Raw genomic sequence first — 26036 nt, 5'->3', positions numbered from 1 at the left:
CAGCATCCTAACTTGTAATGCTGTTGGGGAGACCTGGGTTAACACAGGAAAAGTGCTTAGCATTGGCCAGGGTTGGTGATAAGCACACCATATAAATTTTAGTTATTCTTCCTCGTTGTTCTTTTAGGGCATGTACTGTGTTGGTCTGGGTGTTTCCTGTTGCAAATGACAGCCCCACCTCCGATTAGCTTAAGCAACAAAGGGCATTTGTTTGACCCTGTAATGGACTGAACGGTGCCACTTGGCTCAGCCCAGTGACGCTAGCATCCTCTCTCTGGCTGCAGTAGGTGGCTGAGCTGAGCTTACCCCTTCTTGGCACCCAGTACCCACCCTAATGTTTCTTTCCTCTCTCTGATTGGCCAAGCCTGGGTCCCCTATCTGTCTCTGGGCCAATTACTGGAGCTGGAGAGACAGAATATGCTGATTGGCTCCACAGGGTCCCATGCTCTCTCCTCCATTCAAGCTGCGAGTAACTGGAGTAGTGTTACTGGGAGGGGAAACGTTCTTTGCAAAGTCAGTAAGGGTCTTCATTGTCTGCTGTGTTCCAGTGTTTCAGGTGTTGGAACACAGATGTCAACAAAGCTGACAGAAATCCATGCCCTCTGGGAACTGACCTTCTAGTGGGGGGAACCCACAAAGAAAGAAGTGAAACGTCTAGCTGTCAGCGGTGCTAAGCACTTCTGGGGAGGGAAGAGATTTCTTTTTTAACCTGCAAAGGTGAAATTTGAGCAAAGACCTGAAGGAGGTGAGGAAAGGGCCCTAAAGAGATCTGGATGCAGACGCCAAGCACAGTGAACTGCAAGTGCAAAGGCCCCGGGGTGGGGACCTGCCCGGCACGGGCAAGGAGCAGCACAGATGCTGTGTGGCTGGAACCAAGGACGGTGGCGGGGGTGGGGGTGGGGTCAAGTGGAAGGTGATGAAGTCAGAGAGGATGTGGGCAGACTGTGTAGTGTCTTGTAGGCCTTTTGGAGGGTTTGGGGGTTTTATTCTGCATGAGATGGGGGCCCTTGAGGGCTTTACAGTGAAGGAAGACAGACTCTTACTTTTAACGGGATCCTTCAGCCTGCTTGATAGAAGGTGGCGGGGAGAGCAGGGAAACCAATTCGGAGGCTGTTATCATCCAGGCAGGATTAACCTCGTCACCTGTTATGTGACTCGCACATAACAGACCCTTAGCACATATTCGTAAAGTAAAAGAAGGAAGACGTGCGGGGTCCAGCTCTCTGACCTAGGAGGTCCCCAGGTCTGGCGCAGGGGCTCTGGTCCCACCACAGGGTGTCTCCACACACACCCCCCCCCGTTCCCTTTCTTCTCGCCTCCCACGAGAGCTCCCCAGACTGATCAACGCCCCCGTCCCACCTTGGGCCACATCTTCCTCTCCCCCTGCCTCTCCCTGGGCAGCCCGATGGCTCCCAAACTCCTCTCAGCTACTCCTGTTGGATTCGGGGTTCCTCAGAGGAAAACAACTACCTGGGTCTTTCCAGACAGGCCCAGGTGAGGTGCCAGGTGCCTCCCCAGAGCTGAGGTGTGCGGTCAGCCTGAGACCCGCTCCTCTCTGCGGATCAGCAGATGAACCCAGAGGCAGGAGCGAAGTTTCTGAACGCTCAGGACATTGGGCATTTCCAGAGATGCCTCCCTGGGCCGGGGAGGCTTTGCCAAGGTCTGTGAGAATGACACAGGACGAGGAGGAGCAGCGGGGGGGGGGGGGCTTTCAAAGAGCTGATGGGAAGAGCAGTGGTGACTCGGGACGGACAGAGCGCCGGTCAGCAGATGCTGCCCAGACTCCCCAGATCTGCTCTTGGTTCAGCTACTGAGAATCTTTGACCAAGAGGGAGAAAGATGGAGGCAGAATCCCTTGTGTCATTTTTAATTGATTTCTCCTGCATCCAGAGAGAGACTGGCACAAGGCCAGGGAGAAGTGGGAGCTGGGGGAATTCATCAAAACTCAACCTACTGATGACTCGATCTGATGGAATAATTAGCTCTTGTTAGTCTCCTGTCTCTGGTCACAGAGCTTTGACTTCCATCCAGAGAAGCAGCATCCTGGCTGGAGGGTTATAGCTGCCAGAGCGGAGGGGAGCAGTGCTAAGGAGACCAGCGTGGGTGCCAAGCAGAGTCTCTCAACCCCCTGCCCCAGCCACCATCTGGCTCTGATACAGGCTGAAGCTCCTGCCCCCTCCCCCATACCTCCACATCCCAGGCCCAGGGCCGAAAAAGGCCCCCAGAGGGCACCTGGCCCCCTGCTGCTTCAGAGCAAATGAGGAAACTGAGGCTGAGAGACTCTTAGGAACTTACCAGGAGATCTGCTTCCAGAAGCTTCTGGTTGATCAGCTGACTTGAGCCAGAATCTAACCCCTCCTCACCCATCTCTACTTCTCATTTAGCCATGTGATTATGAGAAAGTGCTTTTAACTCTCTGTGCCTTCCCCCAGCTTCCTCATCTGTAAAATGGGTATAATATTGATAGGTGGACATGCAGATTGGTGTGTGTAACATGCTCAGAGCAGGGGCTGGAGCATTGCAGGCCCTCAAAAAGCATTTGCTTGGAGTTCCTTTTGTGGCTCAGTGGTTAACAAACCCGACTAGTGCCTTGCTCAGTGGGTTAAGGATCCAGCGTTGCCGTGAGCTATGGTGTGGGTTGCAGACACAGCTTGGATCCCGTGTTGCTGTGGCTCTGGCGTAGGCCGGCAGCTACAGCTCCAATTAGACCCCTAGCCTGGGAACCTCCATATGCCGCAAGTGCGGCCCTCCAAATAAAAAAAAGCATTTGCTGTGATTAGTTCTGGTCTAGGAGAATTACTACTTGCTGGGAGTTCTCGTGTGGCACAGCAGGTCAAGGATCCAGCTCTGGTCACAGCTGTGGTGCAGGTTTAATCCTTGGCTTGGCAACTTCCATATGCCATGGGCATGGCCAAAAACCATCATAGTAAATAGCAAAACCTTTTAAAAAAAATAAATAAGAGCTCCTGTTTATAGAGCGTCCCTTAGAAATTCTGTATTATTTTAATCACTTGATGTCTATCTGAAGGACACGAAGGTTTTTTTTTTTTATTTAGCTATCGTTGATGTACAATATTGTGTTAGTTTCAGGTGTATGGCTTCAGAGTCTTTTCCATTATAGGTTATTACCAGCTACTGAATATCGTTCCCCGTGCTCTATGGTAAATCCTTTTTGTTTCTCTGTTTTGTATAGAATGGTGTTGAGCTGCTAATTCCATCCTCCTAATTTATCCCTCCTCATCGCCTTTCCCCTTTGGTAACCGTGAGTTTGTCTTCTACGTCTGTGAGTCTATTTCTGCTTTGTAAATAAGTTGACTTGTGTTATTTTTTTGAATTCCACATATAAGTGATAGCATCTAACACTTGTCTTTGTCTTTCTTACTTGGCTTGGTATGATGTCTCTAGGACCATCCGTGCTGCTGCAGATGGCAATTATTCTTGTTTATGGCTGAGTAATACTCCATTGCCTCCATGTCCCACATCTTCTTCATCCATTCATTTGCTGTGGACCTTAGGTGTTTCCATGTCTTAGCTGTTGTTAATTGTGCTGCTGCGAACATCGCATTGCATATATCTTTTCAAATTAAGAGTTTCTGTCCTTTCCAGATATATGCCAAGGAGTGGAGTTGCTGGATCCTATAGTAACTCTATTTTTAGTTGTTTTTTTTTTTTTTTTTTTTTTTTTTGAGGGCTGCACCTACGGCCTATGGAGGTTCCCAGGCTAGGGGTCGAATCAGAGCTGTTGCCACCAGCCTACATCACAGCCACAGCAACGCAGGATCCAAGCCTCATCTGCAACCTACACCACAGGTCACAACAACACCAGATCCTTAACCCACTGATGGAGGCCAGGGATCGAATCCACATCCTCATGGATACTAGTCAGGTTCATTTCCACCAAGCCACAACGGGAACTCCTAGTTGTAGCTTTTTAAGGAATCTCCATCCTGCTTTTCGTAGTGGCTGCCCCAATTTACATCCCCCAACAGTGCGGGAGGGTTCTCTTTTCTCCTCATCCTCTCTAGCGTGTGTTATTTGTAGACTTCTTCAGGACGGCTTTTCTGGCCGGGGTGAGGTGGTCTCATGGTAGTTTTGATTTGCATTTCTCTAATAATTAGCCATGTTGAGCATTTTTTCCTGTGCTTGTTGGCCATAGGTATGTCATCTTTGGAGAAATGGCTGGTTAAGTCTTGCCTGTTTTTTTGATTCGGTTGTTTGTTTTCTCAATGCGCATTTTAGTGGGCTGGCTGGTGTTCTCACTCAAGGACACACTTTTAGGGGCAAAGCACAAAGCGTTGGGTGTGTTTCCCAAGGGAGGACTTGGACTGATACTCCTGAGTCACGGTAATTGGAGGTTAATGCAGGGACCATCAGGTGCCTGGGGCATGTCTCCTTTTCAGTTCTCTCAAGCTCCCACTACCCCCTGCGGAAAGGCTCCGCATGGTGCTAATGTGCCTTTCAACACCTGCTAATTTCCTTTGAACAGAGAGACAGTGCGAGTGTGAGAGCTGCCAGCCTAGGGCTCAGATGAGAGCCTCAGGTGTGGACTGGAATCTGTTAGATGGAGTAACATGGGTTTCCACTCCCTTTGACTTTAGGTGGTTAGTTCTACAGGGAAGGGTCGCTGCTTTTCCATTTATCCTTGGATAGAAAGTTTTCTTTTTCAAAACCATGTATTGCGTCTTTGTAAATGAGGCTTTTTAAAGAAGCATGTTTGGAGTTCCTGTTGTGGCCCAGTGAATGAAGAACCCAATATAATGTCCCTGAGAATGTGGGTTTGATCCCTGGCCTTGCTCAGTGGGTTAAGGATCTGGCATTGCTCTAAGCTGCAACGTAGGTCACAGATACAGCTTGGATCCATTGTTGCATGGCTGTGTCATAGGCCAGCAGCTGCAGCTCTCATTCAACCCCTAGCCAAGGATCTTCCATATTCCACAAGTGCAGCCATAAAAAGAAAAAATAATAATAATAAAGAAGTAAGTATGTAAGGGAGTTCCCTGGTGGTCTAGTGGTTAGGATTCAGTGCTTTTGCTGCTATAGCCCTGGTTCAGTCCCCGGTCTGGGAACTGAGATCCTACCGACATCAAGCCACTGCACCTGCAGCATATGGAGGTTCCCAGGCTAGGGGTCCAGTGGAGCTGTAGCCGCCGGCCTACACCACAGCCACAGCAACACAGGATCCAAGTCAAGTCTGCGACCCACACCACATCTCATAGCAACACTGAATCCTTAACCCCCTGAGCAAGGCCAGGGATCAAACCCACAACCACGGTTCCTAGTTGGGTTTGCTAACCACTGCTCCACAACAGGAACTCCCCAAAATTTTTAAAAATAAAAAAATAAAGAAGCACGTGAACCAAATACTAGCAGAAACTGTGCAGAAACGGCAGAGATCAGGGCTGTGGCACTTGAAGGGGAGAAGCTGGGAAACAAATGTGAGTTCCCCTGTGGTGAGAGGCCCTGGCTGAGCTGTCAGGGAGAACAGAGGTCAAACCCTGTCCCTACCCTTTTCTCTCCAGGTGACTTAGGGCAATGATGACGCCTCAGGGGTTCTCAGCTGTAAAATGGGGGTGACACTGGTAGCAGTGTGAGAGGCTTGCTGGGGAACCTGGGGGGGCAGGGTGGTCTGCAGAGTCCCTGCCGCAGGACTGCTGATAATAATCCAGCGGTGCTTTTCACTGTGAGTGATGTATTCCAGTCAATACCCATCCCGTGCCAGGCTGTAGCCTCAGCACGCTGCACTGATGCGTTTAATCCTTCGCACCCATTTTATAGATGGGGAAACTGAGGCATAGAAGTGTTGAGTTACTTACACTTAACACACAGCACCTACCCTTTATACTTTATATAAACACTTACACTTTATACTTGCTTGGAGCCTAGTGTCACCCAGCAAGTACTCTTAAATTCTGTGACCTAAGTGTCATATAGAGTGGGCACACAGCAGGTCACCGCAGCCACTCTGGCCGTTGCGAGATGTGGGCTTTAGCAGACGAGGAGGTGGAGCTGGAAGTTGATGCTTGTCCGCCGGTCCCACCCACTGTTCCCAGGTCAGCCCCCTGCCCCGTGATCTGCCCCGCATCCCGTTTCTCTGCTCCGATGCGCTGTCAGAGGTCCTTGGAATGGGAAGTCCTGTGTGGAGCCCACTCTCTGCTCTCGACCTTCCCTCATGCGCAGAAGCTCAGCAGAATCGCCACTGCTTTATTTATCAGGATATTTATTTGGCACCTACTCTGTGCCAGGCATGGTACTAGGTCCTGGGGACAGAGCTGTGACCAACACAAAGTCTTTGCCGCCATGGTGCTGATGCCCCAGTGGGGAGAACTGAGCAAAATAAATAAGATGATTGCAGGAATCCCTCTTGTGGCTCAGTGGAAATGAATCCAACTAGCATCCATGAGGACGCGGGTTCGATCTCCAGCCTCGCTCAGTGGGTTAAGGATCTGGCGTTGCCATGAGCTGTGGGGTAGGTCGCAGAGGTGGCTTGGATCCCGAATTGCTGTGGCTGTGATGTAGGCCAGAAGCTGCAGCTCTGATTTGACCCCTAGCCTGGGAACTTCACGTGCCGCAGGTATGACCCAAAAAGAAAAAAAAAAAAAAAAAAAAAAGATAATTGCAGGTTCTAGGAGGGACTAGGAGGGAAGTAAAACAGGTTGCAAAAGACACCGTGGTCCAGACAGGCCTCTCCAAGGAGGTGACATTTGTGCCCAGACTTGGCAGAGGAGAATAAGCCCATCTTATAAAAGCTGGGGGAAAACTCTTTCAGGTTTAAGGAAGAGCAAGTGCAAAGGTCCTGGGGTAGGAACAAACTTGTCTTGTCCAAGTGACAGAAAGAAGCCATGGGTCTGGAGAGCACTTGCCAGGTGGGAGATGCGGGCAGGGGCCGGGTCACGCAGCCCTGTAGGCCTTGGTAGAAGTTTGCATTTTCTACCCAGAGCCATGGGAAGCCAGGGGAGGGTCTGAGCAGGTGGGTGACGGTCTGGGACTCTTGCACCTGTACGCCCGGAGGGGGTGCCCCTCAGCCCTGGGCCGGCACCTCCCCGGTCTCCCCGGATCCAGGCCCTGCTGAGACGTCTGTTTGGATTTGAATTTTAGAAAGATCCTGCTGGCGGACCCTGGGGAGAATGGCCCCTGGGGGCAGGGGCTTGGGGGGTTAGTGAGGAGACCCCTCAGGTGGCTGCTGTGGTCCCAGGAGCGTCCCAGACTTCCCGCAGGCAGCAGGTCCCCCTCTGCGGAATGTGGGGCCTTGATGAGTTCTCTGCACTGTGGCTTTGGGGCAGGGCAGGGATCCCCTGACAGCAGGGGCAAACGAAGCCCTTCAAGGTCACAGGGACGGTGACTCAGCCCGACTCCGAAACCAGCTTGGTTTCCTCCCAGCACGTCTGCTCGCTCGCTCTTTCCCTCTCTCGCTTTAAATAAATGAGACCGGAGCTCTATATCTGGACGGGACTTGAAGGCTCATTTCCTCAACAAGTAGACAAATGACCACAGAGAGCAAAGAGCAGGGTGAGATCGAAAACCTGCCTGGGCCGCGATTTGCCAGCCCCCCTGCCCTCCCCCACCTTTGCCTGTGACCCCGTCTGACCTGAGGGCCGGGGGGTGGGGGGTGACCGAGGTCATCAGAGGTCATCACGGTGGAATGTGACAATTCTTCTCCCTCAGCTTTTCAGCTCTCAGTTTCTTCCTTTGTCTTCGTGTTTGTTTTGCAAAGTCAACCCTGTAGGACTCACTACCCAGCTGTGGCATCTGTTGGGAGGGGGCCGTTCTCCAACATCCCGATTGGGTTGAGTTGGGGTTTTTTTTTGGTTTGTTTGTTTTTTGTTTTTTGTTTTTTCTCGGGCTGCTTCCTGCGGCCTATGGAGATTCCCAGGCTAGGGGTCTAATCAGAGCTGTAGCTGCCAGCCTACCCCAGAACCGCAGCAACACGGGATCCGAGCCGCATCTGCGACCTACACCACAGCTCACGGCAATGCCGGATCCTTAACCCACTGAGCAAGGCCAGGGATGGAACCGGCACCCTCATGGTTCCTAGTCGGATTCATTAACCACTGCACCACGATGGGAACTCCAGCTTGAGTTCTTAGGAGTCATGTCTCCCCATTTTACTCATGGACAAACAGAGGTTCCTCGCTGGGTCCTTGACGGGGAGACCCAGCTGGTGAGCGATGGAGCCAGGACTGGAGCACAGAGTCGACCAGCCCAAAGCGTCAGCCCCACTGGTCCAGACCCCTCCCCAAACCACATGCCACCTGAGAGCCGGGGCACATCCCACTCACCTCTGCATCCCCCGTGGTGCCCAGAAGTGCCTCTCCCCAGATTGGGCTTCTTCCTTCCCTTTCCCTGGGGTGATTTGTCTGGTTGGAAGGTTCAGAGGCAGGGCGACTACCTGACATGGGCCTCGGGCTGCCACTAACACATCCAGGGGATTGCGGAGTCAGCGGAGAAAGTCCATCTGCTGAAGCGCATTCCGAAGGCTTTCCTGCCAGCCTAGCCCGAGCCCGTTGCAAATACTCCTCTTGTAACGTTAGCCGAATTGTAGTTGTGCTCTGTGTGGCCATCCCTGATCCAAAGCCATCAACCCTTGCTGTCCCTGCCAGAAGCCATCGTAGAAATCATTTTGCAAGCCTGAGCGGTTGGGCAGCCTTGATGTAAAAATTGACCTGATTCGTTTCCTCTTACTTTAGATCCTTGAGTAGAGAGTGAAGGGGGAAAGCAAACAAGTCCACAAACGCAGCTCCAGACTCCTGCATCCTGCAAGAAGCCCAGGATCAGCGGAAACGGAACATGGCCCCCCCTGGAGTCCTGCTTTGCTTGCTCTCTGCAACCGTCTTCTCTCTGCTGGATGGAAGTGCGGCGTTCCTGTCCCACCACCGCCTGAAAGGCAGGTTCCAGAGGGACCGCAGAAACATCCGCCCCAACATCATCCTGGTGCTGACGGATGACCAGGACGTGGAGCTCGGTAAGCACCCCGGCTGCCGGCAGGCGGGCCTCTGCCAGCCTCACCGGGCTGGGTCTCGGGCTCCTGATGCCAAAGTCGCTGGTGGACCCTGCTGAGTTCACGGCTGATGGATTGAACTGGGTGACAGGGCAGCCCCTCACAAGGGGGATGCACAGCTGGGTCCTCCAGGTTAGGGGCCTCCAAGCGTTTCCGTTCCTGGATTTCTCCAAAGACTTCCAGTGAAGAGGTGTTAAGACTCAGTCAGTATTTTTCGTCCCATTTCTCTTGAGAACCCACTTCATCCCGGGCGATCTTCCAGGGCCTGGAACTTCAGTCATGAGTCAGGCACGCACACTCTCTTGTCTCACGAACGGGGGAGACGTGATCAGGATGAGTGCAAGGTCACACGGAAGGTCATTTCAGGAAGGGAGGGATGCTCTGGGGTCACTGAAGACGTTGCTAGTTGGGACTGGTAATCAGGGAGGGCCTCTCAGAGGAAGCGATATTGGAGCTGACACCGAAGCAAAAGAAGGAGCCAGCCCGGGCTGTGTGTGTGTGTGTTTTATATGCGCGTGCATGTGCACGTGCACGGTGGACCCCTGCTCCACCAACCCTAACAGCTTTGCATGGGCTCAGCCTTCCTTGGTGGCATCCAGGACAGGAAGAGTGGGCTTATTGCTGGTAACCCAACCCACGTCACAGAGACAGTGCCTCAGGAGGTGAAAGCGGCCACCTCTCATCCTGAGCTGCTTCCCCTTGCGTGGCTGTGGGCTCAGAGAGAGGACAGGGGCCCTTGCTCTGATTGAGTCCATTTACCCAATGGCAGGCATGTCAGGGGCACCCTCCCTTTATCCCCCATGCCCCTCTCCTTGGCTTATAAACCATCCTGGTCCCCTCATCCCCAAGCAAGACCCTAGGTTCCTCCACCCAGCTGGGCATCTTCATTTGCATGAGGCGTGTCGCCCCACATTTTCACTCTCAGGAGACAGCCCCATAAGTGAGGCCACCAGGAGGGAGGCTCCCAGAGTCCCTCTCAGCTGGACCCTCAGCTCCCCTTTGTCAAACTCCACCTGAATTTCCAGCTCCCCTTTGGGGGGGGGTCTCTCTCAATGCACACCTTCTTTTCCTCACCTGGGGTCTTCTTCTCCTTTGAATTCACTGATTTGACTGGTTCCATTGCTCCACATTAAACCCTACATGGCGCTGCCCTAGAGATAAATAAGGCAAGCCACAAATGCAAATCGCTTAAGTAATTCTAAATTTTCTAGTGGCTACCCTTTTTTTTAAACAGTACAAAAAAGCTGGGGAGATTAATTTTAATGTTTTGTTGAACCTGGAACTCCTCTCGTGTCTCAGCAGAAACGAATCTCACTAGCATCCATGAGGAAGCAGGTTCGATCCCTGGCCTCAGTCAGTGGGCTAAGGGTCCCGTGTCGCCGTGAGCTGTGCTGTAGATCACAGACACGGCTCTGATCTGGTGTTGCTGTGGCTGCAGCTCCCATTCAGCTCCTAGCATGGGAACCTCCATATGCCGCAGGTGAAGCCCTAAAAAGACAAAAAAAAGAAATTGTTGAACCCTATCTATCCAAATTATTATCATCTTAACATGTAATCAATATAAATCATTAATGAAATAGTATGCATTTTTTATATTGTTTTTGAACTCTGGCGTGTACTTGACACTCAGAGAACATCATAGGACCAGCCACCTTTCACGGCTCAGTAGCCATTTGTGGCTACCATAGCGGACAGTGTACAAGCCTTGTGCATTTTCCTTCTCCTGTAAATTAGATGTCTCTTCTCATCATCAGCGATGATGACAGACGTACTACCAAGTATTGTGAAGACCTAGGGGAAAGCCTTCTAAGCAGAGGGAACGGTATGTGCAAAGGCCCGGAGGCAGGACCAAGGAGGCAGAGCCTGGGGAAAAGACATGACATGACCCTAGAAAGAAAGAAGAGAGAGCCAGGTCTTGGAGGTTCTCCGGGGTTGTCGTAAAGCGTGCTAGTGGTTGACTAGGTGAGGGGTGGACTTTTAGCATCTGTCCACTGTCAAAAGACAGCCGAATATTGTTGGTATCCAGAAATTTACAGGTTTACTGGATAAGCCTTTACAACCAAACCTAAGATTGTGGAGAAGAGCCAACTGCAAATCTGCACCCTTTAGGGATCTATTATTGAAAATATGAATCAGTCTTTGAACTACCAAGAAAAGGTGATTTATATACACCCAAGTCATTCCTTATAATGATTTGTATTAATGATCACAAGTATCGATGCCTCTCAGGGACTTTATCAGCGCAAAAAGAATTTGCAGCCCAGAAGTAATCAAAGCCCAGGGCTTTTATTGACAATTTGACACATGTGATGACTCTCCCTGGCAACATTTAGAATGAGCTGTGTCTGATAACTATGGGGAGCCTACAGAATGGGGCCACAGGACGGTGAGTTTGGTTCCTGGCAGAATTTTTGCAAAGAGCAGTCACGGGCCACGCCTGACCTCACGGCACCTTGGCCTTGCCTCGTGCAAGTTATTGCCTTAGTTATGTAGTTACGCTGGGAATTTAAGACTCCCCAGACATTCATTCATGCATTCAACAGTTATTGATTAAGTATCAACTCTGTAGCACCCTGTGCTGGGAGCTGGAGGACTGGGGAAGGACCCTTCCAGCTGGAGAGAACAGGAACGGCAACGACAGAAATGAACCTGGGGGGTCAGGACAGAAAGAATGCCCCTTAGCTGGGGTGGCGGGAGCCGGGGTATAAGTGAGAGAGAGATGGGGCCGGGTCGTATGGGGCCTTGTGGCCATGAAATGACTTATTCTTAGTGAAATGGACATGAGGGAGGGGGCCTTGAGCAAGAGAGGGCTGTGACCTGACTTAGGTTCCAGTAGGGTCCCTCCGGCTGCTGTGTTGAAATTAGATGATGGGAGCCCCATTGGAGAAGCGTAACAGAGGGGGCAAGTGATGGTGGGAGTCTGGACCAGGGCGGGAACAGTGGAACCAGTAAGGCGTGATGTGTTGGATGAAGGGGCAAGAGGATTAAGGAAAAGAGAAGCTGGAGTTGTTGTGGCTCAGCGGAAGTGAACCTGACTGATGTATCCTGATATATCCGTGAGGACACAGGTTTGATTCCTGGCCTCGCTCAGTGGGTTAAAGAATCCAGTGTTGCCGCGAGCGGCAGTGTAGGTCACAGACATGGCTCAAATCTGCATTGCTGTGGCCATGGGGTAGGCTGGCAGCTGCAGCTCCAATGCGACCCCTAGCCTGGGAACTTCTATATGCTGCAGGCGTGGCCCTAAAAATAAAAAAGGAAAAGAGAAGCATCAGTGGTGACTGCTAGACTTGAGACCTATACCAAGGTGAATGAGCGAATGCCCACTCTTAAGAGCAACAAGTTTTTGCTGCAGCTATGCCATCTAACTAAGGCTTGCATCAGAATCTGATGAAGTTTATACCGGTGTCTCTGGAACAAAACCGACAGAATATGCAAATATAGGGAAGGGGCTCCGGGTGTGCTGAGGACGTGGGAGAGAGGAAAGCAGAGAGATCCAGGGCTCAACTTCAAGCAGCTAGATCCACCTTCTTCATGGTAAATAGATTGAGGCCCAGAGAAACAAAATCACGGTCCAAGGTCACACAGCTCGAACGTGGCTAAATAAGATGTGAACCCAGAGCCTGGGACCTTAACCACCAGTCTCCTGGGATGGCTGTTGAGTTGTTTCTAGATCGGGAGTGAGCATGTTTGTCATTGTCGCTGTTGCAGGAATAGCTCTATACGTGTATCTTTGCACCCGTGAGCGAGCAAGGATTTCTGAAAGATAACTTCCAGGAAGTGGGCTCAGGAGGGTTGGCGCCCTCGTGGTTAATGGCATCTGTCAGCTCCCTCCCGCGGCACTAACTTGGCACAGACTGGTGGCTGCACGCCTTCTCTTCCACAGACGAGCTGGCCCCTCCCGCAGCATCCACAGGGGTCTGTGCTTCTTTCAGGAGGGGTGCGAGGGCCAGGTGGTAGTGGGGGCAGGGAGTGGCCTTTTTCTCAACCACCAGCCAGCCCCAGATCAATAATGCATGTTCCCCAAAAGGCCAGCACATTATCTCACAGTCGGCAACTACTGGCACGCGGAGGGTGGTCCTAAAAAATTTATCATCTGCTATTTTCTGCTCAGCCGTGCGGCAGTTCTGACGGTTCTCGGGGCTCGGAGCCTTCTCGACTAAGATAATTCCAGGCTTTCTTCCAGTCCCAGGGCGGGGAACAGCCGTCCACCCTAATTAGGGTTTGGCTGAGAGAGCTGGTACGGGACACGGCACAGAAGGGGGGCTGTCCCGTTTCCTGGTGGCGAGGCGGGTGCTGAATCTCGGTTTGTCCTTCTCCTGCATGCATCTGACATGCCTCCCCGAGCTGTCACTCGGGCGTGCCTGAGGCCCAGGGGGACAGGTTCGGGGCACGCTGGTCAGTCAGGGGCGTCCATTATCAATATATTTTCAAAGCAATTGGGATGCTCCCGGGGTTGGGAAGACCCCCGAGGACTGGCAAGGTCTTGGCTGCCCGCTTCACCAGGAGGGTTAAAGAGGGAGAAACATCCAGAAGGTCAAGGTCTTGTTTGCATGTGTCCTTTGGTCAAATAGACCTTGAAAGCAGTGGCCTCTGCCTGGGGTTTACTAGTTTAATTCAATCCAGACAAATGCTAGTGAGCCGCCAGGGCTGGGGTCGGCTCTGAGACTCAAGTTAGACGTGGTCCTCGCCCAGAGCAAAAATGTTCGCAACATCCCAGGGCCATCTGTTCAGTTACTTGAGCTCGACTTGCTTTTTGAAGCTTGAATACTCTTTTAAAAGGAAGCTTTAATTATGACGGTAAGTGAAAAGCTAGTATCCATTGCCTGCGGTAAAAGGTCGCTCAAAACCCAGCCTAATGAGAACAGCGGTGTTTTCGCATTTTAAGATGCTGCCTCCCATGAGGCCAAGGCCAAGGTGTCTTTGTTGTAAAAGGTGATGGGAGGAGTTCCCATTTGTGACTCAGCAGGTTAAAGACCCAACACAGTGTCTGTGAGGATGGGGGTTTGATCCCCGGCCTTGCTCAGTGGGTTAAGGATCCAGCGTTGTCACAAGCTGCAGCATAGGTTTCAGATGCAGCTCGGATCTGGCGTGGCTGTGGCTGTGGCATGGGCCGGCAGCTGCGGCTCAGATTGTGAGTTCAAGGTGAAGGAGCCCCTCCCCGAGACGTTCTCCTTGACCCCGGCAGTGGGGGATGGTGACTGGAAACCGGAAGGGCTTTCTCAAGTGTGAGTCATGGGCATCTAACGTGGGGGCCACGCTTATATGGGCACCTGCTGGCAATACCCCTTGTGTCTTGAGGGTTAAGGAGACAAACCCCAGAATATCAGGCCTGGCTGCGTCATGCCCCTTTTCCTGGGGGTGCACATCAGGGAGAAACAAGGTGCCTTTTAGAGACCCCCTCAGGAGGCTGGACTTCGAGTTTGCCTCTCCCACCGCGTGAGCTGTGGATCGAATGTTCACAGTGCAGCAGAAGTCTTTGCCTCTCAGAACAGCTCTAAATGAAAATGCTCCAACAGAGATGTGAAGATGAGAACTCTGTAGCGAAACAGCCAGTTCAAACCCTCACTCTGCCACTGTCTGTGTGGCCTCGAGAAAGTTACTTGACTTCTGTGCCTCAGTTTACTCATCTCTCATGGAGAGTGATGATCTATGAGCCTAACCTTCTTGTGAGGACTGAATATCACGTGTGTGTAACCATTTGCTCTCAGTCTGATCATTATGGCCACGCCTCCTTTAATGCTTTGTGGACTATTTGTCTACAACAGATCTTACATCTAAAAATGAGTTTGACATTTTTTTTAGGCCCCACCCCAAGGCATATGGAGGTTCCAAGGCTAGGGGTCAAATCAGAGCTACAGCGGCCAGCCTACACCACAGCCACAGCAACACAGGACCAGAGCTGCATCTACAACCTACGCCACCGCTCACGGCAGTGCTGGATCTTTAACCCACTGAGCAAGGCCAAGGATCAAACCTGCATCCTCATGGACGCTAGTCAGATTCGTTTCCCCTGAGCCATACCAGGAACTCCCTAAAAATTCTTTCGTAATTTAGTTCCTTCCTAGCACTGAACAGCAGGGTGACTACAGAGTCTCCTGCTGGCCGACAGGGTAGAGTGAGCCTGGCCAGACACAGGCATGCTGACTCCTCCCAAGCCTGAGGGGTACGTGTCAATCACATCCACCATGGGTTCTGCTACCATTACTGCATCTTCTAGCAACTGTGTTGCACCATCATGGCTGACAAAAGACAGCCAAGTGGTTGTGTTGGAAGGGCTGCAAAACTGCCTTGGGAACAAGCACTCCCTTGGTTATGAAAACATGGGAATCACAACTACTCTGTCAGTCTGAATTCCCTCAGTGACAAGGGACAGAAGCCCAACTCAAACTGGACTGAGCAAACAAAAAAAAAAGAGTTTGATGCATGGAAATAAAAAATCCAAGTGCATTTTGAGCTTCAGGTATGGTTGGATCCAGGAGCTCTATCTCTGTATGTCATCTGTCTCTCCATCTCCCTGATCTCAGCTTTCCTCCAAGTTGGCTTCTCTGAGCCCAGCTCTCCATCTGGCACCCCTGGCATCACCAGGTCTATATTCAGGATGCTACAGTGAGCCATCTTTATAAAGAATTTCTCTCTCCCGTGAGTGCCAGTAAAAGTCCCCAACTTAAGTGTTTCGGGCCTGGCACAGTCTGAGACATTGATCAGCCATGAGCCATTCAAGGGATGAAACACAATGACTGACTGGCCTGGGAGCCAGGGAGGGGGCCAACCCCCACATGAGCCATAAGGGCTGGGAGAGGGAGGCAGAGAATGATTCCCTACAGTAACATTCAAGGGCTGGTGCCACAAGAAGGCAGAATGGCTGGTGTGCTGTCAAGTCCGGGAGATGCCCAGGGCGTCTCTTTGAAGCAAGGTCCTCAAAGCGAGGCCCCCGCTCATTCACTCATCAGATATGTATTGAGCGCCTACAATGTGCCAAGCGGGATCCCACAGTAAACAAAATAGGCAAAATCTCTACTCTTAGAGAGCTTACTTTCTAGGGCAAGAGTTAATTTTTAAAAATAAATAGGAGTTCCCATTGTGGCGCAGCAGAAACAAATCAACTAGGAACCATGAGGTTGTGGGTTCTATCCCTGGCCTCACTCAGTGGGTTAAGGATCCAGCGTTGCCATGAGCTGTGGTGCAGATCACAGACGCAGCTTGGATCTGATATTGCTGTGGCTCTGGCATAGGCTGGTGGCTACAGCTCCGATTAGACCCTAGCCTGGGAACCTCCATATGCCATGGGTACGGCCATGAAAAGGACAAAAGACAAAAAAAAAAAAAAAAAATGTATAGTATATAAGACAATGAAAAGTAGTGAAGAAAATAGAGTAGGAAGGGAAGTCAGCAAGAAGGGCTGGGAAAGAGAGGGTCTTGATTTTATGTACGGTGGCCTCGCTGAGAGGGGGACATTTGGGCAAGCAAGGGAAGGGAATGGGTCAAGGGAATTTCCCCAGGAAATGCTTTTCCCTGTTGCAGAGGGAACAGTGGGTGCAAAGGCCCTGAGGCAGAAGCAGTCTGGGCAGGCACAGAGAGCAGCAGAGAGTCCAAAGTGGCCCAGCATTGTGAGCAACGGAGACCAGAAGAGGGGAGATCTAGAGAGGTAATGGGCAGTGGTGGGAGGGTGGATCATGCAGGGTCCTTGAACCCCGGAGAGGACTCTGCCTTTCTGAGCGAGGTGGACACCAGTGACAGACATTGACATGACCTGACTTGTGTTTTAATATGACCCCTCTGGCTATCATATGGAGACTAGACCGAAGGGATGGAATAGGAGCAACAAAGAGTCTACTGCAATGGTCCAGCAGCAGATGAGCCCAGTGAGGGATCTGTCACAATAGTCCAGGCACAAGGTGATGGTGGCTCAGACCCAGTGGGGAAAAGTAGTCAGATGCTTCACTGTTAGAGAGTGGAGCTGATGAAGTATGCTAATGGATCTGGTGTGCAGTGGGAGAGAAAAGCCCAGAACAACTCCAAGGGTTTGGCCCTGAACAACTCCAAGGAGATAGTTTCTGTTTATGGAGATGGGGAAAGCTATGGTCGGGAGGTCAGTTCTGGACCTGGTAAATTGCCGATGCCCTTGAAGAGCCAAGAGGAGCTGTCAAGGCAGCTGGCCTTCAGAGTCAGAAGTTCAAGGGGGAGGCCCAGGCGGGATGGGCCAGGAGTCAGGGAGGGTGGAAATGCTACGCAGATCATGTGCCTGTTTGTGCTTTCCTGGGTCTGAGACCCTCATCGGATTCTGTGATCCTGAAAGTGGCAGGCCCCCAGCCTGGAGGGCTGTGTTTGGGGAGAGGCTGGCTTTTGAGAGAAAGACTCAGGAGAGTTTCTGGCCAGACACTTGTTTGCCTCTTTCCATCTCTGAGCACAAGGAAACCACACCCTGTGCTGCAGACTGATATCCAGAAATCATTTCTAAATTGCAGGCTTGGGCGTTCTGCAGGGGCCAGATGGCTGGGAGCCCAGCATAGTGTGCCCAGATTCCGGACACCAGATCCGTTTGCAACTGCCATTGCAGCCTCTCTGAGATACCAACTCCCAACATTCCTGCCGCTGCTCAGTGGAGTTAGAAAAACATGTGGATGCAAGTTATCTCAGGAGGAAAAGAGACTCTTTTGGACCCACCCTGGTATTCAACTTGCCAAGCACATTCCTGCAAGATTCTTTTTTTTTTTTTTCCAATTCAGCAACACTTGGGAGATCACTTAAATCGTGGAAGCTAAGTGAATCAGGATTAGATTTGGCTGCATGTAAAAGAAAATATAAATAACAATGGCTTAAGATAGAATTTTGCTTTTCACATAAGAATGTCTGGAACTTGGCAGGTCAGGGCTGGCCTGGTGGTTTCTAGGTTATCAAGGACCCATCTCTGCTTTTGTATTCTGTCATGCTTATTGTATGGCTTCCATCCTTAAGATCACCTTCATGGATCAGAATAGCTGCTGGAGCTCCAGCTATCACAGCCACATTCCAGGCAGCAAGAAGGATGGACCTTCAAGTTAAGTCAGCGCCCTTTAGGACTTCATCCCAGAAGTCACCTACAACATGAACAGAACATTTCATTAGCCACATAAGCTCTGCTAGAAATACAGACACATTCAAATTGTGGTTATTCAAGGAGGCTTTAACTGTTTTTTGCTAAGGTGTGAGCAAGTGTCAGGAAACCACTAGTGGTAGTGCAGCACTCAAGGCTAGTTAGTAACCGTGGATCATCCCCACTCCAAGACCAAGGGAGTGGCTCTTGAGGAGCAAAATGGTTGCTGGAACTTAGAGATGTAGGCCTCCTCACTAGGAGCTGTCACCCTCTGTTGACACCACAGGGAGGGCAGTGGAGGAGCATCCATACCCCACCTCCGTTCTCCCTTCTGCTCATCTTCCGTCAGGGCCCCCATTGGCCAAGCCAGAGTATAAAGACACTGTGCTACACTCCATCCAGGCCAGCTCCCTGGGCTGAAGAACTAGGCAGAGGGTGGATTGGAAGGCCAAAGGGAGACCATTCCCACCTGTAGCTGCTACAGCACCTGGGAAACATAGTTTCCTAGCTGAGTGCATTGAAGATTTAAATCAGGGTCTGTTTATAAGGAAGAAGGAGAAGCAGATATTACTGGGCAACCCGGGGGGCTCAGCCATAGGAGAGATCAGAGCAGGAGTCCCAGGAAAGGGCATCTCCAGCAGAGGGTGTGTGATTAAATGACCAGCACCAGGAGGAGGGAAGGATATGTTCACGTGGAAACCGGGCTAGAAGGGGGAGCATCCCAGGCGGGGAGGAGCTTGCTAGGAACCCGGAGGAGGGCAGCAGGACCTGGGGAGTGAGGGAGAGAAGGAGGAGGATGAAGGCAGAGGAGCAATGGGGGAGGGTCTGAAATTTATTCCCAGGCCAAGGAACAAGCCACTGATGTTCTCAGCAGGTCAAGGACGCGTGATTCATGTTTTTCAGCGGCTCACTCTGGCTGCAGGTTGGAGAGAAGGTAGCCAGGGGACAGGAGCGGCGTCAGGGAGACCAGTTGTCCCAGCGGGAGATAGTGGGGGTGCTGCAGAGGGTGGGGGCAGGATGGAGCAAGTTCTGTTTTGAAGGTCGGACTGGAAGGGCTTATGGACGGATCACAAGTGGGAGGGGAGCAGAGGAGAATCAAGGATGACTCCGAGGTTTCTGGCTGAGCTGCTGGGCAGATGGTGGTGCCAGTTACAGGGATGGGAGCCCGGGGGAGGAGGGGCGGGTTTTCAGGCTTAGGACAGACATCAAGCTGCTCTGCCAACATCGCCCACCAGACCAGTGGTGGGGTGACCGGCTCTGTGGCGCTCACCCTAAAAGGTGGGCAGATCACCTTGGGGCAAGTTGGAGAATTACCAGTGAGAGGGATGTTTCTGGATGGAGTCCCTTGGAGAGGAACAAGACGGTGATTGCTGAGCCTGAGCGCCAGTGTTACACGCCCCGCCCCCGCCCTTCCCCAGGGCACCGCCCCTTCCATTGAGAACAACTGGATAGAATTTTCTCCCAGAAGCTTCTGCTGGCTCCGGTTGCAGGAGAGAAAAATTACAACATGATTTTTCCATCTAAGGTCCATTAATGAAATTCCAGCACTGCCTCTTCGACTTCTGCCTTAACTGATTTGGGGTTTAGGAACCAATTTTGAGCCTCAGCTTTTTTTTTTTTTTTTTTTTTTTTTTTTAGCTGAAACCAGCAATTACATTTGACTTTATTTTGTAATAGTCAAGGGTCAGGGAGGGTTCCCTCTTTGCCACCCCCATGAAGAAATGTCATCTCAGAAGCGGGTCCCGGAAATCTTGTGGATTTTTCTGGATTGAGCTGCAGGCAAGGCAGTTGTTGCCAAGGGACAGCAAGCAGCGAGCATGTTCCAAGGCGAAGAGGGGACTCAAATGTAATTGCTCAGGACACAGTGGCGTCTCTGGGCCCAGACGTGGCCCCAGATTGCTGCTGTTTGTCCCCCAGCCCTTTCTCTTGCCCCCCGCCCCCCACAGAGGACAATTTGGAGCAGTCAGTCTGATGGGGCCCAGCCTCCTGTGGCTGTCAAACAGGTGTTGTCATGAGCAGGCAGCTCACCATCTGATCCAGTGACATTGCGGGCATTCCAGGGGCCCTGGAGGACCAGACGAGGGCCATTCAAGGGCTGCCATGTGAATTCCAGCCTGGTGGGTGGACACTGGTGACTGTAGGATGGTACAGGACACACGTGCTTCCCCACCTGTGGTCCGATCTCATGGCACCCCACCCCTGCCCCCACCCCCCGCCTGTCCAGCTCAAGGCTCTGTTCCAGTCTTGACCCAAACCCACAACCTCTCAACACCCTCTTAAAACCTGCTCTGTGGGTCTCTGGGCCTTAGTGAGTGTTACTTTGAGAGTTTACTTAGGTGGCCCCTTCAGTTGGAATAGAATCAGCTAAGGGTTGCAAACCCAGCGCCTGCAGGGCCAGGCAAGCACTGCAGATGAGGGAAGTGGGCCTGAGGGGGCCATGCAGAACTGGAGGGGACCCTTTCCAAAGCTGGCCTTTGCTACTCACATCCACCCACCTCTGGGCCCATCAAGGCCAGATCTTTGTATTTTTCCCCAAAAGCCAGAAATCTGGCTTGCTGTGAAATCTCCCTACTAAAAATTAAAAGGTAGTAATTCATTCAGATTTTGGACCACTTTCATGCAGACCCAGATCCAGCACACAATGGGCCCACAAGGATCTGTCCAGAGGCACTCAGTTTGTCAACTGTGTTCTACCATATTTCGTTGGGAACTGCATTTTGAAAAGCTGACATGTTTTGAGTCCTTTCTGAGGCCAAGCATTGAACTAAAGGCTTTGCATGTATTTTTCTCAATTAAAATTCTGCAATAGTTGGAGTTCCTGCTATGGAGCAACAGGACCAGTGGTGTCTCTGCAGCACCAGGACACAGGTTCAATCCCCTGCCCAGCACAGTGGGTTAAAAGGATCTGGTGTTGCTGCAGTCGCAGCCGTGAATCACACTGTGGTTTAGGCCTGATCCTTGGCCCGGCAGCTCCATATGCTGCAGGCAGCCAACAAAGAAAAAAAATTAATTTTAAGAAGTAAAATAAAACTCTGCAGTAGTCTAGGAAAGATGGTGATGCGTAGACCTAGATATAACTCAATACCTTGGGCTCGATAACCATGTCCCTCTCCCGCAACTTTCCTATTCAGGCCTGTAATTTTAAGAAAACAAACATCAGAAAGTAGCATCAGAAGTTCCAGTCATGGCTCAGTGGTTAATGAATCCAATTAGGAACCATGAGGTTAAGGGTTCAATCTCTGGCCTTGCTCAGTGGGTTAAGGATCCAGCATTGCCGTGAGCTGTGGTGTAGGTTGCAGATGTGGCTCGGATCCCGCATTGCTGTGGCCGTGGCTTAGGCCAGCGGCTACAGCTCCGATTAGACCACTAGCCTGGGAATCTCCATATGCTGCAGGTGTGGCCCTAGAAAAAGACAAAAAAAAAAAAAGAAAGAAAGAAAGTAGCCTCTCTCTTTAGTCAGCCGTCAAAACCAGTGCTTCTATGCTGTGCCACCCAGGTTAGGGGCTATGGGACTTGGGGTGGGGGGCGGTGGGGAGGTTGTAAGCAGGGTGCATCTTCTTCCAGGTGACACAGACCTCTAGGGCAGAAAGTGGCTCCGAGTCACCCAAGTCCCAGGAAGGGCCAAAATGGGGTCATGTTTTGAATCTTTTTTTTTTTTTTTTTCCCCACTGTACAGCAAGGGGGTCAGGTTATCCTTACATGTATACATTACAATTACAGTTTTTCCCCACCCTTTGTTCTGTTGCAATATGAGTATCTAAAGTTCTCAATGCTATTCAGCAGGATCTCCTTGTACATCTATTCTAAGTTGTGTCTGATAAGCCCAAGCTCCCGATCCCTCCCACTCCCTCCCCCTCCCATCAGGCAGCCACAAGTCTCTTTCCAAGTCCATGATTTTCTTTTCTGAGGAGATGTTCATTTGTGCTGGATATTAGATTCCAGTTATAAGTGATATCATATGGTATTTGTCTTTGTCTTTCTGGCTCATTTCACTCAGTATGAGAGTCTCTAGTTCCATCCATGTTGCTGCAAATGGCATTATGTCATTCTTTTTTATGGCTGAGTAGTATTCCATTGTGTATATATACCACATCTTCTGAATCCAATCATCTGTTGATGGACATTTGGGTTGTTTCCATGTCCTGGCTATTGTGAATAGTGCTGCAATGAACATGCGGGTGCATGTGTCTCTTTTAAGTAGAGCTTTGTCTGGATAGATGCCCAAGAGTGGGATTGCGGGGTCATATGGAAGTTCTATGTATAGATTTCTAAGGTATCTCCAAACTGTTCTCCGATGTTTTGAATCTTGAGAGCCCAGCACCTGCTGAGTCGCCAGAGATAGTGGTTGTCCTGACCCAGACCTTTAGAAAATCATATCAAGTCAGCATTTCCCAAAATGTCTTTCTGTGACACCCGTCATGCACAAAAGCATCTCGCGTGACAAGTCGACAACGATTGACTTGACTCCTTTCAAACTTATTTTGATAGGCATCCAGGAAAATCCCTAAGCAGCTCGTCAGACCTGGAACGTCACATAGTTACTTGGGTTGAGACCAAAGTGTATTTTTTTAAATCACATTAAAGGAGTTCCCATCATGGCTCAACAGAATCTGACTAGTAACTATAAGGATGCGGGTTCAATCCCTGGCCTCTCTCAATGGGTTAAGGATCTGGCGTTGCCATGAGCTGTGGTGTAGGTCACAGATGCGACTCAGACCCCACACAGTCGCGTTAAAGAAAAATATCAAATACATCATAGCCCAGGTGGGGTACTGAGCGGCCCCCCCAAAAAAAACAATCAGAAAAGGGGGCGGGCAGATGAGCCCCCTGGGGGAAACAACAGATTTCTGGCGGGTGAGTGGTTTGGGCACCGAAATTCAAGTCCCCATCATCAGAGGGTAGGGGTGGGGCCTCCCCAGCCTCATTAGAGTCACAGAGAAAGGTGTCAGGGTGACCTCACCCTGGCCCAGTGAGGGAAGAAGGTTTAATCACCGAAAGAAGCCAGGTCTGTTTTGTTAGTGGGTCCCCAGGCTTATGTTGGACGACAGAAGTTTTGGTTGGCTGGCCTTTTTATTTTCGTGTGGCCTGGTCTTCCAGGCCCCTCCCTCCCCGCAGAGCTGTCCACCTGCATTAGGGCCTTGCCGGGCGAGGAGATTAGATCATATGTTTTCCTGTTCCAGATGTGGCTTTGTGGAGCCTCGTCACTGTGGCAGTTTTAATAAAGCAGGTTACTGTCCCCAAGGGGAGGCTTAGCATGCAGGGCTGCTTCTGCGTGCATGCTGCTGTCATTTCAAGGCATTACACTGTGCTTTTGACACAACTCTCCTGACTGGGGCAGGGTGAGTGCCCCGAGCAGACACGCGTGGGGAACTGCTGATCGAGAGCGGGCAGTCCCTCGTGTCCCTTGAAACTCAGAGGCTGGAGACGTAAGGGTTTGGAGCCTCTGGTCTGGAGCCCATGACAAGTAAGAAGCGGTGTCGCAGGCTGTCTGCCTTTTGCCGACGCAGCACTCGGGCTGCTGACGGCAGGTGAATTATTCAGCAGGTGGCAGGAGAAGGTGCTGGCAGGTCAGGTGGGCGGCTGGCTGTGTCCTTTGTCCTTTGTCCAGTCTCTGGAGACCGAGCGGCCACATCCTCATTCCTGGCTCCTTCCTCCTCTCTGCTCCAGGTCTGCGAAGAGCAGCCAAGGGCTTGATGCTGCCGGGAGTGCCCTCGATGCACGCCCTTGAGTAATATTCGCTGAGCTCCTACTATGTGCTGGGCCCCGTTCTCGGCCTCGGGCTGTGAGGCCTGGTCAGCAGCCCCAGCTCCCATGGCGCTGGCCTCTAGGGCTGCAGAGGGGTGACAAGCAAGATAAATATGTAAATGTGCAAAAGCATATCACAGGCATAGTTAAAAACTTAGAGGGTACGAGGCATTCCCGTCGTGGCTCAGTGGAAACAAATCCGACTTATATCTGTGAGGATGCAGGTTCGATCCCTGGCCTTGCTCAGTGGGTTAAGGATCCGGCGTTGCTCTGAGCTGTGGTGTAGGTCACAGACAAGGCTCGGATCTGGCATTGCTGTGGCTGTGGTGTAGGCCAGCAGCCCACATCTCCAATTTGACCCCTAGCCTGGGAACCTCCATATGCCGTGGGGTGCAGCCCTAAAAAGACAAAGATAAAAATAGAGGTTATGAAATATCAGGAGCCTGAAGTAAAATTGTAGATGTGGTAGGTAGGGCAGGCATCTCCTAAGAGAACTGTTTTTTTTAAAAAAAGGAAGATAAGGGTTCCCATTGTGGCTCAGCAGTAATGAACCTGACTAGTTTCCTTGAGGACGCAGGTTGCATCCCTGACCTCACTCCGTGGGTTAAGCATCTGGAATTGCCGTGAGCTGTGGTGTAGGTCACAGACGCAGCTCAGATCCCGAGTTGCTGTGGTGTAGGCCGGCAGCAGCAGCTCTGATTTGATTTCCCAGCCTGGGAACTTCCATATGCTGCAGGCGTGGCCCTAAAAAGCAAAAAAAAAAAAAAAAATCAAAGTATAGGAGTTCCCACCATGGTGCAGTGAATTAAGAATCTGACTTCAGCACTCAAATTGCTGGGAAGATGCAGGTTCGATCCCCAGCCCAGGACACTGGTTTAAGGATCTGACATTGCCACAGCTGTGGCATAGGTCGCAGCTGGAGCTTGGATTCAATCCCTGGCCTAGAAACTTCCATATGCTGCAGGTGCAACCATAAAATTTTTTAAATTTAAATAAAATTTATGTATAGTTGCTATACAACATTATGTCGCTTACAGGTGTACTATATAGTGACTCACAATTTGTAAAGATTATATACTCCAGTTAGAGTTATTATAAAATATTGGCTGTTTTCCCATGTTGTACAATATATTCTTGTAGTTTATACCTAATAGTATGTACCTCTTAATCCCCCACCCTGATGTCACCTCTCCCCCCAAGAAGAGAATGTCTGAGTAGAGACAAGAAGGTGGGGGGAGGCCCCCGGCCCTGGAGGGGCTGCAGAAAGGCATTCCCAGCAGGAGGAAGAGCATGTGCAAACGCTCTGCGCCTCCGTGGTGGCTGCAGAGATGGGGCAGGGAGGGGGGCCTGGGTCCTATAGGGCCTGTGGATGACCACAGGGGCTTTGTGCTCCCCTTGAGTGGGAGCCACGGAGGGTGCTGAAGAGAGGGGCACTCCGGCTGCTCCTTGAGGAATTAACAGCCAGCGTGCAGGCAGGAAGCAGTGGACCTAATTCAGAGGAAGGAGGACCACCTGCCCAAGGAGGAGGTGATACGACTCTTGAGTATGGATGTACTTTGAAGAAAGGGCAATGGGCTTTGCTGCCAAATTGGGTGGGAACAGAAAGGTGGGACCAGTGAGGAGCTGAGATTATTGCCCAAGTACCTGGAGGAGGCTCTGCCAGATGGACCCCGTGGCACATTCACTCTACAAGATCCGGCGAGTTTGCACCAGCCGGTGGAGGGAGGCCCAGGAAAGTCCGCCACCCCATCCCCTCCAGAGCGAGACTTCACACCTGCTAGAAACCCAGTAATTGCCACCGGTTATGGCCAGGACGCTTGGGGACTTCTCTGGAGATCGTGTGACCTTGGCAACAGATGTTCACACAGTTCCAGGGTCTGATGAATCCTGTTCAAACACAAAGCCAGTTCTTTCCTCCACCCACCAGGGGCGACCTTGGCCAAGGGACTCAGGCAACACCCCTGGTTCCAGGTCGGCCTCTGGCTTTCCCTTATAAAACTGCCTCTGCGCTGGGCTCGAGAGGGCAGACACTGCTCTGTTTCCCTCAGTCATTCAGTGAGATGTTACAGAGCATAAGTTATATTTCCTGGGGGTGGGAACAGTGCCCTGGATCACCCAGAACTCTTGGTCCCAAAGCAGAGGCAGATCATAAACCAGTGAAGGAGAGAAGTGCTAAGAAACATATGCCAGTGTGATAGCAAGAAAGCGGGAGCTCCTTCAGAT

At 51.2% G+C, this 26036-nt stretch overlaps 1 protein-coding gene across 3 annotated transcripts in view; it reads left to right on the top strand.

Annotated features, from left to right (window-relative positions):
• SULF2 (sulfatase 2) overlaps positions 1-26036 on the top strand; it is a 141398-nt gene that overhangs the window by 23007 nt on the left and 92355 nt on the right. For all 3 annotated transcript variants that reach the window (XM_021077818.1, XM_021077816.1, XM_021077817.1), the window contains exon 2: positions 8685-8959. In XM_021077818.1, the coding sequence (XP_020933477.1) occupies positions 8785-8959 (175 nt within the window). In that variant the 5' untranslated portion in view covers positions 8685-8784. The remainder of the gene's footprint in view (positions 1-8684; positions 8960-26036) is intronic.

The sequence above is a fragment of the Sus scrofa genome, chromosome 17 (genome assembly GCF_000003025.6).
Source record: "Sus scrofa isolate TJ Tabasco breed Duroc chromosome 17, Sscrofa11.1, whole genome shotgun sequence".
Classification (NCBI taxonomy): Eukaryota; Metazoa; Chordata; class Mammalia; order Artiodactyla; family Suidae; genus Sus; species Sus scrofa.
Note: the sequence above shows the minus strand (reverse complement) of the source record. Positions and strands in the feature narration are given on the sequence as shown.